Source organism: Miniopterus natalensis, chromosome 6 (assembly GCF_054644295.1).
Source record: "Miniopterus natalensis isolate mMinNat1 chromosome 6, mMinNat1.hap1, whole genome shotgun sequence".
Lineage (NCBI taxonomy): Eukaryota > Metazoa > Chordata > Mammalia > Chiroptera > Miniopteridae > Miniopterus > Miniopterus natalensis.
In genome coordinates this window covers 42,205,140-42,218,641 of record NC_142086.1, presented here as the reverse complement: position 1 = coordinate 42,218,641, position 13,502 = coordinate 42,205,140, and the positions used below count along the sequence as shown (strand labels likewise).

The window sequence follows — 13,502 nt, the reverse complement described above, 5'->3', positions numbered from 1 at the left end:
CCCTGAAAAGTCGTATCACTTTGCCCTCCTGCCAGTTCTGTGGGAGTCCTGGTTGCTGCACATTTTTGTCAACATTGATGCTTTCTGTTTTTAAAATTTTTACCTTTCTGGCGGGTGTATAATAGTACCTTATTACACTTTTTTTTTAAATACATTTTTACATTTTTATTGATTTCATAGAGAGGAAGCTGAAGAGGGAGAGGGAGATAGAAACATCAGTGATGAAGGAGAGTCACTGATTGGCTCCCTCCTGCACGCCCCCCACAGGGACCGGACCTGAAACCCGGGCATGTGCCCTGATCCGAAATCGAACCTCTTACCTCCTGGATCATAGGCTGATGCTCAACTGCTGAGCCATGCCAGCTGGGCTTATTATACTTATTAAACTAACTACTTTGCATAGTTTAGCTAACAGTTTCTTCATTGGATGTTAATAGATAGCAAACATTTATTGAGCTCTTTTTATGTGCTAAGTGCTGGGCTATGTGCTTATAAACAAAACTGCATGAAATCATCACAAAAACAGTGTATTTAGTCTGCTATAACAGATTCAAAATATTAGTGGCTTAAAAAGGTTAGAAATTCATTCCTCTCTTCTGTACAGTATGTGTGTAAGTGATCTTGGGTAGCTGTTGCAGCTCCCTGGTGTCTGGACCCAGGCTCCTGCTATCTAGGTCTTTAATAGGTCAGGTGTATCTCAACAAAAATTCTGTTGCTGTGGAAGAATAGGGGAACAGTGGCACTGGCAGACAATTAGTAGCCTTTGCCACAAGTAAAGACAGATTAAGAGATCTGAAAACTTTTCCATGGTCAGACAGTTAGTGAGAAAGTCTCAGGTCTTTTTGATTCCAGAGCCCTTTTAACCATTGCATACTCTGTATTCAGTAATTCTCAAAGTGTGGTTCCCAGAACAGCATCAACATCTCTTGGAAGTTTGCTAAAAATAGAAATTCTCAGAATCTACCCCAAATCTACTGAAACAGAAACTCTGGAAAGTAGAACCAAGCAATTTGTCTTCTAAAATGCCCTCCAGATTATTCTGATGCTTGTTCAAGCTTGAGAATTATTGCTTTATACCATTTATGGGTTTGAAGTGTAAGCATGAATTTATATGGGTAGTTATATAGTATAAAATCAAGGCATAATCAGATTGTGTGGGCAAGGATAGCAAAAAGGGACTTTGTATTGATTGTACTATGGGTAGGTCTAATTATATTGTGTAAACAATTATAAATCTATTGTTTCTATATGTCTAGATTAATATTTTAGCTGCTTTGAGTTGAAAACAAATGATTTTGTTACTGTGTTTACCAACAATAGCTGATTGAATCAGTTGGAAGGTTAACTATCTGATTTGAAAGGCTAATTATGAATATATCAAGGAATGTGTTTTCAAGTTTAAGAGGATTACCATCATGAAAATGGCCAGCAAGCTTTTTAATTTCAATTTAGGTATATAAAGAAGCTTGAAAGCTCTCCACACCCCTGTAAAACAATGAAATAAGCTTGTAATTTAAACAAAATTTAGGTTGAAATATATTTACCTTCTTTACTTTTTAAAAGTTGTATGATCTAACTTTATCTAACATCAATTTAAAAATTAAGTATGAGAAACTTAAAATACTAGACAGTGGCGGTAGTTATATCTTTATTGTTTATTCATAGATTAAAAAAGACAGGGACTCTTCTGACTTTTTTAGGAAAAAATTTGATTCTCAAATTGCTTCTCAGTTTAGGATAAATTAGTTCAAAGACTAACAGTTTTAGCTCATTCACTTATCTTGAATCTGTCCACTGTTCTTCATAATCTCTGTTCTTATATTCTAAACTTCCATCTAGTCTTCTGGTAATGCATTCTTCCCCTCCTCCATTCCATTTTTCCTTGTAGCTAGAACGATTTTCAAAATGGACGTTGAATCATTTTATTAACCCTCTTTAAAAGTCTTTAATGAATCATTTCCTTTACCTTACTAAGTACTCCATGGTCTAAGCCTTTGATGCTAAATTTCCAGTTTTGTTCTACCCTGTATCAGTTGTCTGTTGCCACATAATGCTGTAACAAACCACAAGACCATGGTAGCATACTACAGTATGTATTTACTGTGCATGTGTTGGGGTCAGCTACAAGTCAGTAGGCTATTCATCTTACCTGGGTTCAGTCACATGTGTAGGATTGACTGGCTTTCAGTTTAGGTAATTAGGACAACCCAATTCTGTTCCACATGTCTTTCATGCTCTGGCAGAATAGCCTGACATGGTCACCTGTCACATGAAATTAACAGTGGCAAGAGAAAGCTTCAGTGTGCAACCTCATTTCAACCTTCTGATCACAGCATGTCTGTTGACATCCCATTTGCCAAAATAAGTCTCATTGTTGAGCCAAGTTATGGAGATAGGGCAGGGTCACCTCACCCATAGAATGAGGGCTGTGCAATTACATGGCAGTGGGTGAGACTACAAGGAAGGTTAAAGAAATAGGACCATCACTGCAATCTACCCCACACCTAGCCTCACCCCTGCCCCTACCCGTGCAGTGTGCAGTTTGTGTTTCAGCAGTGTTGAACTTTCAGCCTTTTCTGGCCTTCACAATTTTGCATATGCCTCATACTTCTTTACCTCTCCCACCCTACTACCCCAGAGCAGATTCACAGTGGACCCCAGAGCTGCTGCTAGCCATTCTCTCACTAATAAGCTCGTTCTTTTTCCTTCTATAGAAAACTAGGAACAAGTGACATTTGTTCTTTTTTTTAAAATCCTCATCGAGGATATATTTTTATTAATTTTAGAGGGAGAGAGAAGGATGGGGGGGAGGAGAAACATCAGTGTGAGAGAGAAACATCAATCCTTTGCCTCTCATACTCACCCTGACAGGACCGAACCCACAACCTTTTTGGTGTATGGGCGATCCTCCAACTGACTGAGCCACCCAGCCAGGGCGACATTTGATAATTTTTTTTATAAAATGTATAACTAAGATATCTTTTTATTTGCTATTTTTCATATCTGAATTTTTGTCAGTAAAATGACCGTTTTTATTTACAATACCTTGGTTACAATGTGGAAGTTACTTAATAAGGACTTAGGGAAGTATTTAAAGTTTTTTTAAGGAACCAAAGTTTGGAGTAACTATAAGAAATTACAAAAAGTATCAAAAATACTTAATCCTTTAACCAAGCAGTTATACTTGTAGAAATTTATCATACTTACAGAATTTTTTCATTAGCCTATCAAATATTTATTGAGTGCCTAGGATGTTTCAGCCACTACTCTAGGCAGCAAGGATACAGCAGTGGATTAAGCAGACTAAAATTTCTGGTTCATGGAGTTTACATTATAGTGAAGGAAAGATAGACCAAGGGGGAAAAAAAACACCCAAATAAAAAAACCTAATAAACATGTAAAATAAATGGAGTGGTAATTTCTGTGGAGAAAAATAGCCTGGCAAGGGGAATGAGGAGTGCCTGTGGGAAAGGGGTGGGTGACGTAGTAGAGAGGCAGGGGAACTCCTGACTAAGAAGGAAAACTTGACATGAAGGGCAAGCCATTCGAAAATTACCAGATGTACACAATGATCTCTGTAGGAAAATGCTTATCCCATTGATACTTATGGTAGTGTTTCCATAAGTAAGAAACAGCCTAAGTTTCCAAAAAGAGAGAAATGGGTAAATTATGGTACATCTATATGAAAATACTATAGTATCTTTAAAAATTGTTACAGAAAAATATTTAATGACAGAAAATGCTCAATACAGCCAAAGTTAAAACAGCAGGATACAAAACAGTTTATACTGTATGAGGCTAAACATATAAAAGAAAAAAAGTATAAAGTATGTGCACCTAATTATAAAAATTATAAAAATGATTATTTTTAAGTGATTTATATTTTGTCATTGTGATTTTCTGTAGTTTTCTTTTATTCTACAGTGAATATATATTGCCTTTGTAGGAAGAAATTAAAGAGCTTCCCAAATAATGACTTTACCATCAGCAAAATCCCCATTATATTATGTTCACTCTAGTGAATCATGACTGTTTTACTAACATAGTTGTAAGATCTATCTTAGGTGGCATCTGTGGTCTCATTTTCATGTTCACATTTTCTACAGGTTTGGTGTATATGTTCCTCTCTGCTGTTTCCACCAAGATAGTAGAGCTCATCTTCTTCTTACGGACTATAACTACGTGGTTCAGCACCAGGCAGTAGAGGAAAGTGCCTCAACTGTGGGTGGCTTGGCCAAATCCAAAGACTTCCTCTCCTTATTGCTGGAGTCCCTCAAAGAACAGTTTAATAATGCCACACCCATCCCCACCCACAGCTGCCCTTTATCTCCAGACCTCATTCGCAATGAAGTAGAATGCCTGAAAGCAGATTTCAACCACCGAATCAAGGAAGTTCTCTTCAACTCCCTCTTCAGTGCCTACTATGTTGCATTTCTCCCCCTGTGTTTTGTGAAGGTTAGTGGTTCCTTGCCTTTCATGTGCTTCCTGGATTTGTGTGTGAATGATGTAAACTGGGTATTTCTTATTTAATCCCCCTTTTCTCTGTCTCCCCCTCGGCAGCCTGGATGGTGGAGTTCGGCTGCATCTGGAGTGCACTAATACCGCTCCTGGTTGGCGGATAGGTATTTCCATATATGTGATGCACCCGTGGTGGCCCCTCTTTTTTACTTTTCCCTTTTTTTTTAAGTTGTTTTTTTTTTCCCAGTTTCCCGGGAGAATAAAACTTGTACTTATAATAGAATCAATATGTAGTAGCTTAAAAGAGGACCAAGGTTTCAGTAAAATTTAGCCTACTGTGATCTTAACATGGTTATCAGGAGTTTCCTTGATTTTAATCTAACCTTAATCTAAACTTCAATTTACTTCAATAAAAAAGAAAAATATTTTGGATGTCACTGGGCCCAAAATCTCTTGACACATTTTAGTGCCTTTCCTTTACTCATTGAGAAGCACATCTGCAGCCGGAATGGTCATTCACAGAGAGCCCTCACTTCTAGAAAGGAAGCACTTAAGATATAATTGCTTCTCCCTCCCAGCCCTAACTCACACAGTCAGAAAGTCGGGTTGAAGGATTTTGGAGGAGCCTGCTCTTGAACTTTCTGCACGGACAGCAGGGCAACCAGTGCATGTGTGACTCAGTGTGGCATTTGTCTGCAGGGCATACGTACACACACCCATCTCTGCCTTCTTGTTCACCAGTACATGGATCATTTTTCTCTCTTCTGATCTCTTCCAGAGTACCCAGTACTATGACATGCGCTGGTCATGCGAGCACCTCATTATGGTATGGATCAATGCTTTTGTCATGCTTACCACACAACTGCTGCCATCCAAATACTGTGATTTGCTACATAAATCAGCTGCTCATCTGGGCAAGTGGCAGAAGCTTGAACATGGGTCCTACAGCAATGCTCCACAGCACATGTGAGTAGGCTGAGGGTAAAACCATGTAACACCTTTCTACATGCTGCCAGTCATGTTTATTTGCTTTGTATGTCATTCTTGTTCTTGGCTTCGGACATTTAATTTTTATTGTTTGTCTACATGGATGCTTGTCATCACTCTAAACTGAGCACAGGGGACATTAACTAATTTCCACAACCATCCCAAGTCCCTCCTTAAATGCCTCCTACCTTTCAACTGCCCAGTCACTCTAGAGTGTCTAATTTGTTTCCCAAGCTATAATCTTGGAGTTTCCTTTCAGTCTTAACCCTTTGCCTAAATTCAGAGTCCTGATATATTTTTAATTCTCTTTAGAAGACTGTAAGATTCATCTTCTCATCTTCACTGCCACAGCTGAATAGGTGCTAGCTAATCATCTCTCACTTAGGCTGCTGGAATCTGCTGGCTCTCATCTTTTCTTTCTAATAAATGCAAATTTGTTGTAGTAATTTTCTTGCATTTTTAATTATTTTTTCCTTTCTAAACTTACTAATAAATATTTCCCTGCTTTTCTGGTATTTAAATGGAAACTTCCCCTAGTCAATTTCTCTCTGAGTATTCCTCTCATTTTGTCCCCTTATCAGTCATTTCTCTGCATGGTTCCTGTGATCCAAAATGACTAACTTAAGAACCCTTTTGTCCTCTCACTGCTGAGCCTTCATCATGCCTTTCTCTCAGATATGGACCATCCTCATCTTCCTCCCTTTTATAATTTGAACATTTCACCAATTTCATCACCTAGAAATTCTTCCCTAATTAAGTGGGACAGACTGAGGTGACCTTCCCTTCCCCTCTTCCCCTCAGAGTCCTCCCTTCAATTATCTGCCTTGATGTCTGATACAGATTAGCACAGGCCTTCAAGCCCAGGAACTGAAAGAGATTGGGCCAGGCTGAAAGAAACCCGACTGTGGGCAAAGGACAGATTTCAATAAAAATTGAAAGTACAATCCACAGTACTAGTACTGTACATCTTCAGGCTCCTGATGGCACATGGCCATGAGGTGTATCGCCACTTTAATGCTGGTAAGTGTGAGCAAGGCTGACGGAACATTTTCTGAACTGGGAAAGCTTCAGGGTGCTAGAATTTTTTAACATATCTAAAATGCTGTCCCAGTTCTTCTCTTAGGAAACTAACTTTTCCAAAATCAGGAAGAGATGAATTAACGTAGATTTTTTTAAAAAAAAGCTTAACCTGAAAATTCCCATCCCTACCCCAACTCCATTACATTGGTGCTGAAAAGAATGAAGCTTCTTCCATAACTTATTTTTCCTAGAGAAACCTCTATGAAAAAAACCAAGAAAGCCATAAAAGGAAAAGTCTGTGTCCATACCTTGTGTGTCTCTGTGTTCTTCCATATAACGTCTTGCATAAATGAAGTGTTTGAAGTATGTGATAAACTGATTTTCTACGTAGCTTTTTGGGTTGTGATTCTGCAGTAAATGTCATGCCAACTTGACAACCTGTTAATTTCTCCACTCCTCTTAGCCATTCACTCTCTTGCTTGTTCCCTCTAGCATTTCCACCAGTAGACTCTACTCTCTTGGGATTCAGATGACAGTCCACTTGCTTACACTTGATTTTCTGGCTCATAAACTGCTTACTTACACATTTATTTTTGCTCGTTCTAAGCCTCTTAGTCCTTTGCCACTGAGTTAGCTGTATCATTCTCCAGCCTCTCTCTGCTGTGTGGCAGTGAAGTTATAATAACGAATACTTTTTAACTCCCTCCAGTTTGACCATGGAAAACTATATTTTCAGAATTCAGGCCAATGAAGCCTTGAATACTTAATCCCTTCCGTAGAAATATAGCTGGCCTTGCCAGACACTATCTTATCTGTAATTGCCAGTATGCTAACATTGCATTTCTTTCTCCCTTAGTTGGTCAGAAAATACAATATGGCCTCAAGGGGTGCTGGTGCGACACAGCAGATGCTTATATAGAGCCATGGGGCCTTACAACGTGGCAGTGCCTTCAGATGTGTCCCATGCCCGCTTTTATGCAAGTACCGCTTATTTCTTTTCAAACATAAGCTTAGGGGTGTCAGGAGGCCTTTATATGTAAGCACTTAGCACAGTGTGTAGCACATACTAGGAAATTAGTACACGGTAATTATTGCTTCTATAATATTGGCCCCTTTGGAAGTGTCTTCTGAAAGGCAGTTTGAAGGTCAAATAGCATTATCCCAGTTCAACAGCTTGGCTGGTTTCTCTAGTTACATTAGAATTTGTTGAGTCTAGTGGTATTACTTGATATGAGTAGACAGTTATTTAAGACTGCCTTTTCATTTTATAATTTTTATTTGTAATAGTTTGGTTTAATGGTATCCTTATTATATTGTATCTATGTATCCTTAAGCAATATTGAATATAATAATGTAATGAGATGGGTTTTCTTTTCTTTTTTTGTATTTGTGATATGTATCATCTCCTTAAAATACCTTGACTTTCCCTTTGAAAGTCAGACAAATGCCATGCTCTGCAGCCTAACTGAAAGAAACTCAACTGTGGGCAAAGCCTTTTTCTGGATTAAAAGGAAAAAAAGGCTTAAAAGTTAAAAAGGAAAAAGCAATAGAAACCCACTAAACCCAGCTTCTCTTCCTGTTGAATTTACTCATTGGATTATGTTCTATTTGATCTTCCCATTTTTCAGAAATTTTGGCTCTATGGGGCAGAAGTATTTACTTATACAGAAAGGCCAGATGACCAGTGACCAATGAGAGTGGGGGAAAGAAGGTGCATGCAGGGGCCTTTCTTACTAAAAATGCCCATAGTGCAGTGCATTGCCTTTGAATGGAGATCATATTCTAAAAAATAATTGGAGACCTTTTTTGTTGTTGTTGTTGAGATTCTTGCATTCTTTTCACCTTTCCTACCATGCTCCTTACGAGGGTACATGGACTTTCTAGTTCAGCAGGTGTTTGCTACTAGGGGCCTTTCATTAAATACTGTGAACTTGTGTCCGGGCAGAATGCTTGTAAATACCATGAAGGGCGGGGCAGGGTGGGGTTTGGGAGGAACATTTGGAAGGTGAAAGACCCTTGAATGAGGAAACTACAATTATTTCTTGACTCCTGTAGGATTGCCTTAAGGTGAAGGAGTGGACTTAAGTCTCAACTGCATAAGCATTTGAGCCTTGAGGTCTAAATTAGTTCTTTCAGATGTGATGTGCTACCATTACCACAATTTGCAACCTATGACAACTTCTATCTTTCTATTCATAACACATTTTTATTAGCAAAGCAGGGTTTGGTCTCTTAGAATGAAGAATTTGGTTGGAATGAAAACATTGAGCCCTGTTTTTAGCCCAGCTCTATTTATGACTAATTTTTCCTTTCTTCCTCATTGTCTTGTGTTTCTGCACTCTACTTCTCAATATACAAAACAAAACACTAGAAATAAGTGGTGTAGGGGATTTGAGTCAGTGCCCATGGTGGACAAAAAAGTTTTAAAGAAAAATTAATAAATTATTGTATTGATATTTTGACTTGTCTTAGACCAGACCACAAACTCATGTTGATTTTAAATGGTTATATAAGTACCTACATAATATCCACAATTTTTGCCTCTTGACTTACAAAGTCTAAAATATTTCCCATTTGGTCCTTTATCTAGCTCGTGTCTTAGATAAATATACTTTTGGTTATCTCAAATAAAATATATACTTAATATAATCTAAGAAAAATCTTTAGAGGCAGAATTCCTTTGAGTATAATCCCTTTTTGTGTCTCAGGGGGCATTGAAATAAAATTTATTTCATTGTTCCTTGAGTAAAAAGGAAAAGGTTTGGGCCTCTACCACAACAAATAGCCTGGTTGGTACTCAGTAAGCAGATCTATTTGTTATTGCATATAGGAACCTGTAAATATGAGATTATTTTAGGGAAAAAAGTGAGAATAACTGTAGTCTTTACTTCTGTATGAAGTAACGTTTTGTTTTTTAATTTCCTTACAGTTCCTATTTCATCGTCCATTAAGGCTGTTAAATCTGCTTATCCTCATTGAGGGCAGTGTTGTCTTCTACCAGCTCTACTCCTTACTGCGGTCGGAGAAGTGGAACCACACGCTTTCCATGGCTCTCATCCTCTTCTGCAACTACTATGTTTTATTTAAGCTTCTCCGGGACAGAATAGTGTTAGGCAGGGCGTACTCCTACCCACTCAACAGTTATGAACTCAAGGCAAACTAAGCTGCCTCTCAACAATGAGGGAGAACTCAGATAAAAATATTTTCATACGTTCTATTTTTTTTCTTGCAATTTTTATAAATATTTAAGATATTTTATATTTTGTATACTATTATGTTTTGAAGGTGGGAAGGGTAAGGGATATTAAATGTATCCATAAACAAGGTGATGTGATCTTTCATGTGTTAGTATATTTGAATAATATACGTATGAGAGGCGTGACTCTCAAGTAAAGAGATTGATTTGTTTGTATGGCTCCAGAATAGCTCATTCATTTATGAACACATCTCATATATCACTTGACACAGTACCTTTGGTGTGTCCACTTTCAGTCCTCCTAGTTATCTGTAGTCCTCCGCTGGCCTTATTGCTACAGAAGGGAGATCAGTGGAAGTTCCTGCCAGCACCCATTCTCTCTGTCCAGCTGGCTGATAGGGTTGGAATACACTGGGGAAAGAGAGGGTTGTGCGTGGACCTGAGTGATTCCCCTGTTGCCTGCTGGGAGGAAACATTTCTGAGATAGAAACTCAGAGATCTCTTCTGCCATTTAAGTATACTTTGCCATTTCCATATACTTTTGAATAAGCTACTATCCTGAAACTCAGGATATTGCTGTCATTTTCCCTGTTCTTTTATTTCTTTTGCCTCTAAAGATATATCTTTTTATTCTTAGCTGTTTGAAGTAATGCTTTATAAGATAGAAAGTCTTTAGAGAGCCCACACTCATGAAGGAGATGGTGTTTGGCCAGATCAGTGGGAGAAGATGAGTGCAAGTGCCGTGTGGGCTGCAGTGTGGGTAGGTTGGAAATGCCGAGTACCTGGGAGGATGGGCGTGTCCTCTGCTAAACAGTCGTGGGCACAGTTTAGCAGCGGCCCGCCCACAGCGGCATATTTGGAGTTAGGAGTGGAAGTAAATTATAGAAATTACCTCTTTGTCCTCCAGTAATTTGACCTGTGCCCTAAATGTGTGTTTAATTTCACTCCTGGAACCTCAGGCTGGTGAGCATTCACCCTCAGTCCATGGTATCACCAGCCATCTACACTTCCAAGGCCTTGTCTTGAGAGCCTGAGCACATTATATATTTCTGTGCTTGGTTGGCTTTTTCACACTGTGAAGCTGATGAAACACAATATGACTTGTGAAGAAAAAAGACCAATCATGTAATTCATAAACTGGCTCTGAAAACAATCCTTGTGGAAGAATTCCCAACAGGTTTTCAGCAAAGGCAGCATTGTGAGGGGTAGGTGTGTGTACAGCTGCCCAAGGCGACTGCTATGTTTAACAATTTTCCCCTTAAGTATTTGGATGCATGTACGTTTTTTAAAAGTTGAAACTATTTGGCATTCGGTCTGAGCCTATTCAGCCATTCAAAAAATCTGTATTGGTCACCAGGTGCTATATTAGGCATTGGGGAATATAGCAGTGAATGAGAACTGCAAAACCCTACCTCACTGTGCCATAGATAAATTTATAACATCTCCTGGCAGTAGTAGTAGTAAGTGTGGTAAGGAGAAAATAACTCAGGACAAGGAAATAGAGTGAGGAATGGCATTGCTAGACCGCATCTTTGAGAAGATTTTTGAGCAATAACCATATGAAGCAAGACTGAGCCATGTAATAGCTTTGGGGAGAATTACATGTCACAGTAACAGCAAGGACCATGCCCTGAGGTGGGAACAATTTTGGTATATTGGAGAAATAGTAAGGTAACCAGTGTGGTTTTTTGTGAAGTGGTTCGGCCTAAATATGGTGGTTCTTGGTGTGGGGAGAGTGGGAAAGCCTGCCATCTTTATTATCTTCCCTTAGGGTCTAGAAGATCTGCTGCTTTTAACTAGCAAACATTTTGATGAGATTACTTGACAGCTAAAAGCAAAACAGGTGGCCTGAGCACAAAGATGTCTCATCAAAGTGGCCCCAAGTTGGTTCTTTCATTGAAAAGTAGCCCAGATAACTGATCAGAGATAATAGACTAGTCGTATAAGCTGACACGATTTCCCCTCGAGGTTTGACCTGCCTTGGCTATATCCTAAAGGAGTAGCACAGGAGAACCAGGTGCCAGGTTGGCTAAACAAATGAGAGAGTGTAAGGAAGAAAGAAAAAGTTTGGCTAATGAAGTTGCAAAGTGCTCCCCTCTCCTTCCAGATAGGACAGCATCAGAGAGATAAAACCCTTCAGTTCATGCTCCTACTCATTTCAGCTGTCCTTTGTAGGTGCCACATTCAAGTGGGGGAAAGAAATTACTAGTTACCTTTGTCCTGTTACAGATCATGTGAAAGAAAGGACACTGTCTTTGCTTAGTGATAGGAGCTACATATCCATTAAAGCGCCTTTTTTCGTAATTGTTTATATGTTGGGAAATTAAATGGTGTGTGGAAAAAATGGTATAGCAAAGGATCAATTGGATGAACTTGGGATACTGGAAAAGAAGGTGCTTGACCAGTTATCTGGGTGGCTTAAGGTGGGTAAGTGTGTCAGAGTAGGACAGGGTAGTTCACAGGCATGAGCGAGGTGGAAATATTCTTCAGTGTTCTGTTTTCTCTGGTTCCATGTATTCCCTAAGCTGCTTTCCCTTTGCTCCCTGTCAATCCCCACCACCCTGTCCCCCATTTCTATTTACTGAGTGTGCCAGACACCGTGGGTGCCAGAGACAGTGATGTTCAGAGTTCATGAATCGAAAGCAGGCAAGTCAGTTGTAACACAAAGGTGTTCAGTAAAGGAAGTATATACAAGATACTGAAGTGAGGCAGAAAGGGGTGAGCAGTCGCGTGGAAGGCTTCTTTGCAGCAGTACAAGGTGCATTCTGGAGGAAGACTGGATGCTTGCCACAGGGGTGGGGGAGGTGGGGTTCACACAGTGGGAACAGGATATACCAAAAAATCAAGGCATGGATTCGTACTAGGTTTTTCAGTAACTGGTTCAATAATGCCGGAGAGCTAGGTGAGGAATAGATTACAGAAGGACTTGAATTCCACGTTAAGGGGTTTGGATTTTTACTAAACTCTAGGTCACAGGTTCTCAAAGGGGTGATCCTTGGATACTGCATCAGACCTACTGAGTCAAAATCTTGAGGGTGAATCCCATTAATAGGCACCTTTCACAAGTAATTTTTAAGCAGACAGGTCTGGGAACTTCTGTAGCCAGAAGACAGCTAATGAAAGATTTTAAGATGAATTATGACCCAAAGGGTTCTCAAAGAGTAACAGCAGCAGCAGCATCTAACTGGGAACTTGTTAGAAATGGAAAATTCTGAGCCCTACCCCAAACCTTCTGAGTCAGAAAACTCTTGGTGGAGCCCCCAAGTCTGTTGTAAGACAGTCTCTAGGTCTTGAAGAGAACCACTATCTTCTGTTAGACAACTGGCAGCAATATGTAGGATAGGTCTGGAAAACGGGGGGATGCCAGTGAGAACAGCAGAGACCCGTTAGCCAACCGTTTAAAAAGTCCATGCAGGAGAAAGCAGGAGGTGGGGCGTCACTGCTGTGTGGGTGATGGGAAAAGCCATGGGCACGAATAACATGGTGAAGGGCAAATGCATGGGGAGGGAAGGAAAGGGGGAAGGGTAGGGTTCTGGTGAACAACAGGAGGGAGCTTTCGCATGAACACGACTAAACGTGGAGGTCCCAGAGGTGAACTGGAGTTTTGAGAAAAGGAATGATCAGCGGTATCAAATACAAGAGAGGACTGACTGCTGGATTTGATTACTCAATCGTTGGTGACCTGAGCAAGAGAAATTCTAATGGAGCAATGGGAGTGGAGGTCAGGCTGCAGTTGGTCCAGAGTAGAGAACTGGAATGAAGTAGTGATTGGAAAGAAGGGGTCTTTGGAACCCTTGGGAAGGGCACTAGCGCATCCTCTGAGCTGAAAGAGAGGCTAGGG

At 39.8% G+C, this 13,502-nt stretch overlaps 1 protein-coding gene across 2 annotated transcripts in view; it reads left to right on the top strand.

The window, feature by feature from the left end:
- TMEM39A (transmembrane protein 39A) overlaps positions 1-9,873 on the top strand; it is a 29,483-nt gene extending 19,610 nt beyond the window's left edge. For both annotated transcript variants that reach the window (XM_016199893.2, XM_016199892.2), the window contains exons 6-9: positions 4,107-4,455; positions 5,237-5,424; positions 7,322-7,442; positions 9,395-9,873. In XM_016199893.2, coding sequence (XP_016055379.1) covers positions 4,107-4,455; positions 5,237-5,424; positions 7,322-7,442; positions 9,395-9,628 — 892 coding nt within the window. In that variant the 3' untranslated portion in view covers positions 9,629-9,873. The remainder of the gene's footprint in view (positions 1-4,106; positions 4,456-5,236; positions 5,425-7,321; positions 7,443-9,394) is intronic.
- Positions 9,874-13,502: the final 3,629 nt, after the last annotated feature.